The sequence below is a fragment of the Synchiropus splendidus genome, chromosome 11 (genome assembly GCF_027744825.2).
Source record: "Synchiropus splendidus isolate RoL2022-P1 chromosome 11, RoL_Sspl_1.0, whole genome shotgun sequence".
Classification (NCBI taxonomy): domain Eukaryota; kingdom Metazoa; phylum Chordata; class Actinopteri; order Syngnathiformes; family Callionymidae; genus Synchiropus; species Synchiropus splendidus.
Window position 1 is genome coordinate 241,475 of NC_071344.1, and position 12,369 is coordinate 253,843.

At 51.2% G+C, this 12,369-nt stretch overlaps 1 protein-coding gene across 3 annotated transcripts in view; it reads right to left on the bottom strand.

The window, feature by feature from the left end:
- The window catches only part of gpc3 (glypican 3), a 106,130-nt gene that overhangs the window by 9,752 nt on the left and 84,009 nt on the right, over nt 1–12,369 (bottom strand). For all 3 annotated transcript variants that reach the window (XM_053878744.1, XM_053878743.1, XM_053878742.1), the window contains one exon: nt 6,618–6,804. In XM_053878744.1, the coding sequence (XP_053734719.1) occupies nt 6,618–6,804 (187 nt within the window). The remainder of the gene's footprint in view (nt 1–6,617; nt 6,805–12,369) is intronic.

The following is a 12,369-nucleotide window of genomic DNA, read 5'->3' on the forward strand; positions in this document are numbered from 1 at the left end:
GCGGGGGGGTGGGGGTCAGGGGTCAACAGTTGCTGAAGAGACGGGACAATGGTGGTCCTTATCAGGGTGGGAGCGTGAGAGAGAGAGAGACGGACAGTGAGAGCCGCAGAGGCAGGAGTGGACCTGTACCAGATGATGACTCAGCTTTAAAGTTCAGCCAGAGGGACCGTGGGCAGCGCATTCCTGGGATTCTATCTTTATCTGCTGGGAATGAGGGACGCAAACATCACGCACACATCTGTGCAGTCCAGACGGAGACTGCACTTCCACCCAAGGCTGCTGGACACGTGTCCACTTAAAGAAGGACGGGGGCTAGCAGGTGGATCCTCCCGTGCTTCTGCTCCACGTGAGGACAACATGGCAAGTTTCCCTCAAAATGGCTGCGGACTGAGCCTCAGCCGATGGACACCACCCAGCGACCGGCCTGGAATCGACTCACCGCGTCCAAAATGTAAAGACTGCTCTTGCGCAAGCAAAGGCTTTACAGGGCAGGAAAAACGCTAAGGCCTCTGGAGCGAGAGCCGATGAACTTCCCATGGTCAGTCTTAGATGAAGAAGATCTGAGCATCAGATCGACGTCCTGCTTTGATCCCGGGACTGATGCTGGAAAGCTCCATGCCAGAGGGAAACTTCATCTCTCTCTTCTCTTCGCTCTCTCTCTCTTTCGTCCAGGAGCGGGAACAAACCAGAGCTCATGGGGAGGAGGAGCTGGAGGAGTCTTGTTTGGACAGCAGCAAGTGGATGAAGACGGAGGACTGGGTCAGAACCGACCCCTCACCAACCCACCTTCGTCATTTGTTGACTGTACTGAGTGATTTTTCGGCCCATAGACATGTTTGATGTGGCGTGAAAACTGCAGTAAGATGTCATTTAATGCAAGTGTGATTTCACCATGAAAATGGAACAAGTGACACAGACTATCGCAGCCTTGCTACACACCATTTGTGGGTGTCTCTGCCAACAAATCCCAACGTCATTCTTGAAACATTACTCTTCCGACTCCTCTCTCCCAGCACCTGCACTGCCGTCAGCCTTTTGTTTTGGTTTCAAGCTGAAGAGCAGATGAAAGGCAACACCGTCTCAGTCTACAGAAACATGTGCCCCGGCACTTCTGCTCCTGAGTTGGAGTGGACGCTCAGTGGTCTGGGGACGCACTGAGAGGCCTGATATTACAGAGGAAGTGGCGGAGCGACTGAGGTCAAGGCGTCTGAGTCCGTCGACTCAAGCCTGCAGGTGGAGCCTGACTCACGTGACTCTCACCCTTATACAAACCCACACTTTCCTTTAGAATTCGACGGCTTATCAGTGAAATCTATTGAAAAGAAGTGATGTCGACGTCCATCAGAGAGATGTCGATAGAATGTTCGACCTCCAATCCCAGAATCAAGTGAAGTTGGTGGAACCATTCATTCCTTGTCATCCACTTTCAAGGCCAGGCTACTAGTGAGTGGGCTTTCTTACTGTGTGTCTGAGGTTTCGCTATGAAAAAAAACAAACAAATCCATGAATGCATCTTTGACTTACACCTCCGTCACCCACCTGACTGTCTGACCATTGTTTGAAAATTCTGTTTTAGCTTCCAAGTGAAGGATACGTCTCCCTTAGAGACAGGGCCAGAGGTTCCGTCACTCGGGAGAGGCTGGGAGTAGAGCCGCTGCTTCTCCACATTGAGAGGAGTCAGCTGAGGTGGTTGGGGCATCTCATCAGGATGCCCTCTGGACGCCTCTCTGTTCCAGACACGTCCAGCTGGGAGGAGACCGAGGGGTCCACCCAGGACCAGGCGGAGAGATTACATCTCTTCGCTGGCCTGGGAGCGTCTCGGGATCCCCCAGTCAGGCTCGGGAGAAGGGCGTTTGGTGTGACCTCCTGAAGCTGCTGCCCCCGCGACCCGGCAACGGCTAAGCGGACGACGATGGATGGATGGATGGTTCCAAGTGACTGAATTTTCATTTATTGACAGACATCGGGCACCAGACACCTACAGGCAGGTCGCAGGGGCAGCAGCCTGTAGGTGTGCCTGCTCTTCTGGGGGAACATTGAGCTGCTCCCAGACCAACTGGCAGACATAGTGCGTTTGACATGGCCCCCTCAGAGCACCTGCAGCGCCTCAGACATCTGGTTTCCTCACGCTAACTCTGTCCCGAGTCACCACATGTATCGTGGAAGCTGAATAGTCCGGTGAGTGAAAGTTGCGTCTGGATCACTGATCAAAACGCCGGCACCTACAAGGTGCGGAGGGTCGGAGGTCACAGCTGCAGCTCATTACCGTGCCAGCGTCTTCAACGGGCACAGATTTCAGGAGCGCGACCGGGTCCTCTCTTCACTCCCCGCATTCTTTCAGCAGCGTCTCCTCTCCCGCTCCCGCCCCTTGTTTGACAGTACGGGAATATTTCCATAGCTGCTGTTTGTGGAGCCGCCGCGCGAGCGCGGGATGACAACAAGAGCTCTATTGACAGGGCTCCTGCTGCGCCAGGCGAGGTGCAGCAGGACACAGCGGAGGCCTGTCCAGCTCGGCGAGAGAAACCATCAGCCGTGCTCTGGCCCGGCCGCTGGCGGCTTTGCTGCCTCTTCAGTCCAGCGGGGAGACTCTTCAATAACAATCTTTAGAGGATTTCATTCCGCCCCTAAAAAGAGACGCGAGTCACTCGCTTGACAAGACGTGCGTTGCACAGGTGAAATACTGCCGTCAGTGCCGGAGAAAAGAAACACAGCCGGGTGATGTTCCGTCTCAGAGAAGACAGCGCACAATACGCCTGTTGGGTCTGGTGACGCTTGATTTATGAGGTAGGAAATGAAGCGGGGAGGCTTGGTGCTGCAGCCGTCTTGTGAGGAGCTTCTGCGATGAGGAGACTGCCTCAGCTCCACCGACCGACCTTTTGCTACACGCTCCTCAAGGAGGCGCTGTCAGTCATCACCCCAGGTTCAGTCCCCTGGTGGATGATTCACACACCTTCTAATCCCACAAATTCAGCCTCGTACAGTCAGGTGTGTGACGAATGGGAAGTTGTTGTTGTTGTGGTGCAAAGCGAGGCCCCGGGGCCACGTGCGGCCGCTTATCTGTATTCACCTGGTTCATTTGAATCGTTTGTGGCTCACGTCCAATTGATATTATTTATTATTGATAATCAATTCGACATCTTCACTTCTGTCGATGCCACTACACATGATCAAATTATTATTGTTTCTAATAAAAATGTTTCCCCCACACATTTTTATACATTTCAAATATCTCCAATTAGAAGCCATTTTGAATTCACATTTAATACAATTTTCACAGATTTTTGCTCCACATATTTTACCAGGCATGTACTACTGCTTATATATATATATATATACACACTTGTTTTCATTATTTATATTGAAAATCTAAAATAAATCAGTTACATTTGTTTTCTAATTTAAACATACAAATGACAAAGACACAAATTATTTTCTTTATTTTTTTTTTACGTGAGAATAAGAATAAAAAAATACATTTGATTTTATTTTTATTTAATAAATATATTTACTCTACAGTAAAAATGTATACTTTTTAAATTTAAATTATGACTAACTTGTTTTATTTTAGATTTTTTATTGGAAATCCTATATATAAATAAATCAATTTAAACATAGTCAAATATCCATTAGCTTTTTCCGCATCATGTGTCATATTTACAAAAAAACAACATTTTAAAAAAGATTTGCATCTTTTTCCTCATGCCACAAACTTTGTCTCATAAAGAACTGGCTTAGCAGCAGACAGACCTCGGGAGCATCACATGATACTTACATTTATTGTGTGGCGCCGGCAATATAGTTTGGGAAATACCAACAATATTTTGCCTGTATATGCAGGATGCCATGTGTTTTGCACACCAGCTGTCCCTGACCCCCACAACTCGGTGATAAAGGCGCTATCAAGCCTGTGCGCTGGAAAATACTGTGAAAGACAGTGTTCTTGGGGATGACAGAGGAGTGAAGCGCTGGACATCGCTGATGCCGAACCACCAGAGTGACACGTCAAGAGGAAGAGCACAAGCCTCGGTCTGATGTTTCAGGTCATTCGTCAAGCTGCGGGGGGCTGGGGGGCAGTTTGGGGGGTCCCTGGCCTGGAATAGCTGCCCTGGCCTGGAATGCTCTGGAGAATGTGTCGGGAGGGGAAGTGTGTGTGTGTGTGTGTGTGTGTGTGTGTGTGTGTGTAGCAAGAGAAGCTTATGCTGAGGCCGAGAAGGCACAGATCAATCACAGCACCGTCCACAGTGTGGTCGGCGGAGGGGGGGCCCATCCTGGGCTTGTACTGTCTGCACCCATCCTTCCCTGGGTTCCCGTGCCGCTCTCAGTCTGGGTTTGAGGATGACGCCGGCCTTTGTGAAACCAGATCAGCCTCGTCCATCTGGGTACACCGGAGCTCAGACAGCCAGCCCATTAGGCCTCATGCTCTGTAGGTTGACCTTTGAACCATGGCCCCCTGTTTGACCAAAACAGGCCTCGCTGGCTCAGCATTTTGCTGGGTCATCACTGGCTATCAGCAGCTATCTGTCAGTGGGGTGGGGGCTGTCCAAGGTCTGCAAACACCAGCGACTCTGAGGCAAACAGCCGTGCGCGCTCCTGCTGGATCACTCCTTCGTTTGTCCTTTCAGCCCACAGGAGTTGCTTCAGCATTCCATACCAAGATTCACATGCACATGTCCACCCCCCAGCCCTTATTCCCTGCAAGGAGAAAGTGCCCTTTTTGCTCCTAAAATTTGTGAGAAGCCGTACATGTATTTCTTCGTGCACCATGGCCCCTCCCGCTCTTCCTCATGCAGTGCTGAGCGACTAGAAACAAACAGCGTCAGATAGACTCCCCGCCGTTGTCTGGAGCTAAACTCGCCGCACAGCAGATCACCTTCCTCCGTCTCCCCCTGTCCTCTGCTTCCTCTTCTCTCAAACCTCATGTCCTCTTCACCACCTCCATCACTCTCCTCTGTGGCCTTCCTCTCCACCTTCTGCCTGCCAGTTCCAACATCTTCATCCACCCATGTACTGGCTCTCTCTCTCTCTCTCTCTCTCTCTCCTCTGAACCATCTCCATCCAGCCTCTCTGACTTGGTCTCCTGAACACCTGAGCACATGTGCTGTCCCTCTGATCCTATCATCATCCCAGAGAGAAGCTCAGCATCTTCACCTCTGCTCCCTCCAGCTCTGCCTCCTGTCTTCTCCTCAGTGCCACTGTTTCCAAACCATACAGCGTTGCTGGCCTCACCACCCTTGTGGACACTTTCCCTCTCATCCTTTTGTCCCACATCACACCTGAGACTGACACACATATATACTGTACATGTATATATATATAGCGTCCCTTTAAAACTCTGGCTGACCATGAAGCTGAGACATCACTAGCTGCTGCCTGGTGAGTGCACATGCTGGACGATCCTGGCTCCCTCAGGGATGAACGGTGAAACAACAGTCTCTCAGGCTCTCTCACGGCTGCCAGCAGGATTCCTCTGTTCACCCACGCCTTCTGCACTTGCTCTCTGCCCGTGAGCCCAACATCGCACACAGGGAGGACAACTCCTAGTTTTGTGTTTGCTCAGCTGCGGCAGCTTTGTGTCAGCGTATTGAAGGCCTCGGGTGCAGCGCCGCGGCCCTCCGTCTCTGTTTGGTTTCTTTTCTTCCTGCTGTTTGTAGGCTCATTTGTTTGCCTTTCGGAGAGGACGGCTGACGGTTTTTGAGGGCTTGACGGCGGAGGGGTCAGGGGGTCAGGGCGAGGCAGCTACCTGAGGAAGCCTCACGTCTGCGGCAGCCAAGCGCCACGGTCCTGTTAGTACACAGTCAAGACCGTACGGCTGAAGTTCAAAGGTCCACCCCACTTCTCCACACTTTTCAGACAACGCCGTACCTTCAACCTCCACCTGTCACGCATTGGCTTTACATGAAAATCTCTTGCTGATGTTGAGTCTGGTACATAGCACATACCTTTGGGTTTACCGACTCTATGATGATCATCGACTCAAACTCACACCCGAACTGACCTTAAACAAAGCATCACCATCAATGACCTTGTGGACGGGTGCATTCGGGGGACAAGACAGTGTGTCCAGATTCTGGGACCCGCTCCACAGGGGACAACCAGGAATTGCAGAGAGCAGTCGCTTGAAGGCCCAGCGGAGTGAGAAGCAGGAGGTGTCCCGCAGAGGAGCCTGGCACTGGCAGCGACTGATGGCACCACGGAGAAGGGCAGAGCAGGTGGCCAGTCTCTTCCCTGTGTCAACCACAGAGGGGAAAAACTGTCTGCTCCTGACCACGGCATGGACGTTGGACGCTGCTGGGTTTGAAGAACAAGCCAATTGTTTCCCATCAGCAAGCCATCTTGACCATCCACCCTCATTGGCTGCCTTCCTCTTCTCTCACGACCTGCCATCTCCCAGCAGTGTGATCCCAATGTGTCCCATGGTGCCACCAGAACATGAAGTGTGTGAGTGCGCAGTCACAAGAGTTGGCTTGAAGAGGAAGCATGGAAACATCAGTTGATGCGACCGTTTCCAGGAGACACCACTCCAGCAATGAGTCATCGTAATTTCACACGTAGTTGACATAAAAGCCGGTGTGGTGTCATCACTGTAGCCGTGCTGTGAGTTCCGTGTCACGTCTGACCTGCAAAGATGCGTAGCCGCTTGCGTGGCGGCGGCGGCGGCGGCCCCAGGCCGGACACGCCGCTGCACTCGTCCTCGTCGTCGCAGTCGCCGCTCTGGAAGCCCTCCTCTCCGTCGTCGCTCCATCCCTCCGCTCCTCGGGACCGGGCTCTCCAGCGCTTCTCAGACACCGTCACCATCCGCAGCAGCTGCGAGGTAAAACAGCAAGTGGCGTTGGTGTGGACTTCCAACACAGTGCTAATGATTTAGCGCTTTATAGAAGACAAGCTAGTATAGTAGCAGCTGCATTCGATGGGAAGGTGTGATTGTAATGGCGTGAGGAGGATTCCAGTCACAGACTCACGGAGGCACAAACGTGAGTGGCAGGTTGGTTATTTCTGACCATTCAGAGGCTCGCTGCAGTGGACTGGTCGAAAGCAGCGACCAGCCGGCTTGTTGTTCCTGGCAACATCACCGACCACCAGGACAAAACACATCCCAGACATGAAAGATGAGTCTCCATGAGTCTCCGTGGTTCAGAGAGGTTCAGTGACATCTGCTGATTGCAAAAAAGGAATGGGCGGCATTACTCAAAAGCCCTCGGTGCAGTTCCCAGTGAATCCCCGACTGGAGCACAACACATTCCTCCGTAATGGTGAGCACGCGTGTAGCAACTGAAAAGGCCGACAGCACTTGTTTGTGGCGTCACGACCAGCTTCCTTGCTGAGCAGACAGGAGTTCAGCAGCTGCCTAGACTGAGGTCACGTCCACTACATGGTGTCCTCTCTACAGTATATTTGCTGTGTCCTCTGGTCCGTCCAACAGCCTCCTCCCCTCTGTCTGACTGTGACTCATATCTGTCCTCTGGCCTGACTCCCATGGAAAACCTCCTGACCCCAGTAACTCTCTCCATCCATCATCCGTACACTACATTGTGTAGTGTCTCCACTCGTTCCACCCTGCCCGCACTCTCTTCTTCACCTCCGCCTCGTCCACCCATCCTCACTCCCATATTCATATTAGACTTACGATTAATTCATCGCAACAGTATTATGATGAACTCATGACAACAAACATCATTCTTATCCAAATATTTTCAAGACCTTCGTGTAAATCGGGCCATATCAAGACGTGAATCTAGCCACCATGTGCTGTTGTCAGACCGATGCAAAACGTTGTTGTTGAACTGTCTGTACGGCTCCATCATTTGATCCAGTCATATAGCACATCCACTCACACAAATATTCTGATACCATGAAACGGTGATTCATGGAGATTGATTCACCACAAATTCTCAAATGATTATTTTTGTCATCATTAGTAGATATAGTATATATGTATATATATATATATTCTGTTGGTCCTGAAGGCACGCGGACGCTTCAGACCTTCCCATGGAGCGCGGGTCCACACAAGCCAAATCAGCCTGCTGTTGATCCAGGACTTCATGTTACAAAGTCTGGGTTTGTTGCTGAAGTGGAGACGCTCATCTGCAGAGGATGGCAAGTGTAATTTACATGGGTGACGCGGTGTGGAGAGCATGGTGGACCCCCGAGGCCTGAGCTCACCTTGGTGGTGCTGGCCTGGCCGGTGACTTGGAGCCGAGTATCAAAGTCTAATCATGAATTCAACGGAAATGAACGTAATAAAAGGCCGATTTCTTCAACATGACTTTCATCAGGAGCAGAGCAGGTGACGAGGACGACGGGACCTTGTCTCTCATGTGTGACTGAGAAGGTAAGAGATGTGCTGCCCTGCCAGGCGTCGGCCTCGGGTTTGTCTTCGGCGGTTTCCTTCCTTTCTGCACACGTCAGCAGTGTTGTTTTGCTCCTTGTGTTTAAGCGGTCTTCAGGAGAACATTGGCTTCATATGGACGCCGTCATCTCTGTTTATGGCCGTGCAACGGAGGTATAAACTCTGGCTGGAATCACAATGACATCACTCATAACACAAACAAGCCTGTTCCTTTCCCTGCATACACAAACTGTTTGTTTTTGCGACATCAAGAAACAAAAATCACCTTGTTGGCCCCACAACAAACCTCCATTCATATCCAAACATTGAGGCCACACAGGTCTGATGACCAGCAGATTTCTGCGAGGCCGGTCACTCGCACCAGAGCTTCAGCCACATAACTGACTGTCTGTGTGTGAGAACCCTGGTGAGCTGCAGTGACACCTTCAGCCCCCACGAGTCAGGTCCAGGCCCTAATGGACGGCACTTTAACGCACTGCCGTGTTTCCTCACAGACATAATTGTGTTTGCCTGCGTTTGCCGGACGTCGCCGCAGCTTTACTGAGGTCCTGGGATTCCTCCGCATCCTAGCAACCCTGTTGGGATTGTGGGAGTGGTGCCTAGTAAGCCAATTCACAGTCGCACAAACACTGGAGCAGCTGGGAGGGGAGGCGACTTTTTGAACAAGAACTACTGGGGCTAAAAGTAAGCAACACGGTTTTGAAGCCACCAGTGGACACATACATAGGGGGGAGTTGTGATGCCACTGGAATAGAAATAGCAGGGACTGAAATAAAGGGCTGCACGATCACAGCCAAGCCTCAAATGAGCCGTAGACTGGAGGGGGGGAGGGAAAGGGCTCTCTCTGAGGCTGTGCCGCGACGGCGGTGGCCGGGAGGGGCGGGACGTGTCGAAAGTGACGCCGTGTTTTTGGCATGGCTGAGCCACAGCGTGAGCCCACCACAGCTTCAGGTTTACCGCAGGAGGGAGAAACTCGTGCGGGGCAGAAAGCTCCAGCAGGAAAATGAAGTGAGAGGAAGTCGGAGCAGCTGAGAGCAGGGGAGAAGAATGGCGATGTGAAGGGCCATGAAAAAAGGAGTGGCATGTCGTCCTCTGTGTTGTGATGAGACTGGTCCTTGGCTTCTTCGATCGACACTATAAATGAGGGCATCCTGGGTCTGCCCCAAGGCTACCTCCTCGTTGGCCTCCCTCCACGCACAGGTTCTACTCTGAGCCTCACCTGGACGACTTGGCCTTTCAAACAGTCCAACCAACGTCACCTCGACCACTTATATTCAGGATCTGGGCCCACATGTGAGTAGGACCTTCCGTCATGAACTGAAGACAGAAGTGCATGAATCCGTCTGTCGGGCTCACCTTCCGCCCTTGAAATAAAGACTCTTGGAGTCATTGTTGGAAGGTCTGAATGGGCTTTGGTAACTCCTCTCCTATGTCCCGCCGCCCTTCGTAGTCCATGTGTGGGGAACAACATAAGCGATGCATATTACCAAAAACGTCTACAGCACTCTTGCTCCTGGCGTAATTGCACTTCATGGGGCAGCAGAGACGGAAAGGAGCAGTAGAAAGTGAAAGTAAACTTTGAAAAGCATACGTCTTACTTTCTATCCCTCCACCCTGAACTTAAAACCCACAGTTTCCCCTTTTATGACAATAGCTTTTTAAGCATTTATTACATCATAATAACTCAAACTGACCTTCACAGCCATAAACAGGCCGAATGAAGGCTATGTTCGACACATTAAAGGACAAAAACAACCTCTCAGCGTGTCTTCACTATAGTTCTGAAGGGCTATGTAAATGTCTGCGAGACTAACAAACTTCTATTTATGTTCGGAACCATGGGGGAAATAAGGATGTGTGCACCACAGGAAGGAGAAGCCTCGGCGTCTGCGATGAAATCAAACTCCCAGAGCAAATGAAAGCAGCGAGTAAAGGATTGTGCGGCGGGCGCTCTATAAAAAGATGGACTGCGACTCTCCGCTGCTTCCTGCTGTGAGCCCACAAACCAATCAATGTTAACACCCAAAGATGATGGCCTCCCTTCCCTCTGCAGAAACACCCAGCCTTAATGGCAAAACAACAGATGATTGATAGAGGCTCGCTGGCAGACACAGCCAAGACGACACACAGAAACATGGTTTCCATCCAGTCATAAGGCATTCACAGGATGTTAGGGACGATTCTAAGCCTCCTGCATGAAGGCTTCTTTCGTATTTCAGGGGGCAAAAGTCAGGGGAATAATGTGATTTGGAATGGCCTCACTCTAAACTCTGTGCTCCGTCCGGGGCTTGGAAGTGGATTAGGTTAAAACCACATATTACTATACTTCAGAAGCCTTGTCCTGTATCACCCTACATGATGATGAACATCCAGAGCATCCGCCATAATGCCCAATAAAGGCCGGAGCATGGGTATACTATGTTGCTCTATACTGCTCAGAATCGTCAACACCATGTGAACCTCCCACGTTCCAACGTTTTGTTGCAAGAAGACAGGTGGAGCCGCACATTACACATTCTGGAGAATGTATAAGAGCTGACTGCTTATGAAATACAGTCACACTTTCAATTGGAGGCTGACTGACCCATCAACCGAGGTCATGGGGGCAGCAGTTGCAGCAAAGAAGTGCAGGCTGTCCTCCCCTCAGAAGCCTCCAGCAGATCTTTCAGGGGAAAACCATAGAGTTCCCAGGGTCCTCCGTTTGCCCTCCACCCAACTGGAACACCTCTCCATAGGGCTTAGACAGCTGTCCAGGAGGTATCCTGACAAGAGTCACCTCAACTGTCTCTCACTGGTGCCGTGACTCAAACCGGACACTGCACTCTTGTTTGTTATAAAGGTTCATACCGGAGCATTTTCGCCACAGGACGTACTGCAACAGTCGACAGTCTGTTCCATTCACCAGGAGTCTTCATCGAGGCTAGTGTTCCACCCAGAGGACAAATCCAACTGTCCACCACAAGCGGCTCCTGAAACCCATGAAAGTTTTATGACCCTGAATTACGTATCCCACTGAGTCAAATCCATGTTCAGCCTCACGGAAATGTTGGTCACGTGTCTCGCACAAGTATCCTCTCTCACAAGGCCGCATGGAAACATCCAGCTCAAGAGAAGCCACCTGCTAGCATGCTAACGTGACCGCTTTGATGGCTTCTCACAGACACGCAGGGTTCTGCTTCTGCCAAGACAATAGCCCATGTCCCACCAGCTGAAGGCAAAACCCAAACATGTGGTGGATTGCTCAACACGGGCCGGCCCAGGCAGAGACACCGAAACCGCAAGTCTGTCGCTGCCACCCACGTATGACATGAACTCAGGGTCAGAGTTGGACATGACAGCTGCCACCTGAACTGGCTCCTCAGCCGCAGTAGTCGACACTATTACGCTCTGGCTGGAAGAAGCAGTGATGCTGGAAGAGACGGACGGGAGATGAGTGATGGAGACAGGTGCTGGCGGGGGGCGGGGGGAGATGCCGCCTCTGGTTTGATCGGATCAGCTCCGAGTTGTGTCCTGCTCCAGATGGAAGGGACAAGTCTGGACAAGCCGCGCGCCACTCCAGTCAGCGCTTCCACTGCGAAAGCCGTGAGTTGCTGCACTTCCTCAACTTCCGCCTTCCATCAACCTTCTGTGAGTCCATCCTCACCGGAGACATGATTTCACCACAAACTAAAGCAGCGACAAACAGCTTTTGGATGAGTAAAGCTGTGAACTTCGGATGTCCACAAGGAGAATAAATCCACACGGCGTCACATGGTTTTGCCAACAATGACACGCAAGTCTGTTTTGCTTTGGACAAGCTTAGTTTGAGCTGCTGCCAACATCTTTGGAGAGTTGAGACTGGGGTTGTAACGATTCATCCAGCGAATCGATGTGTGGATGAACAGCCCTGGGATCCAACCCCATCCAGCTGTGCTCGGCAGGGGGCCTTTCGGCACAGCATATAGCCATCTGAAATGTCATCGGCCCATTAGTTTTAAAAAATGTTTTTCTGCACCGTCATCATGATAAGCGCCACTCGA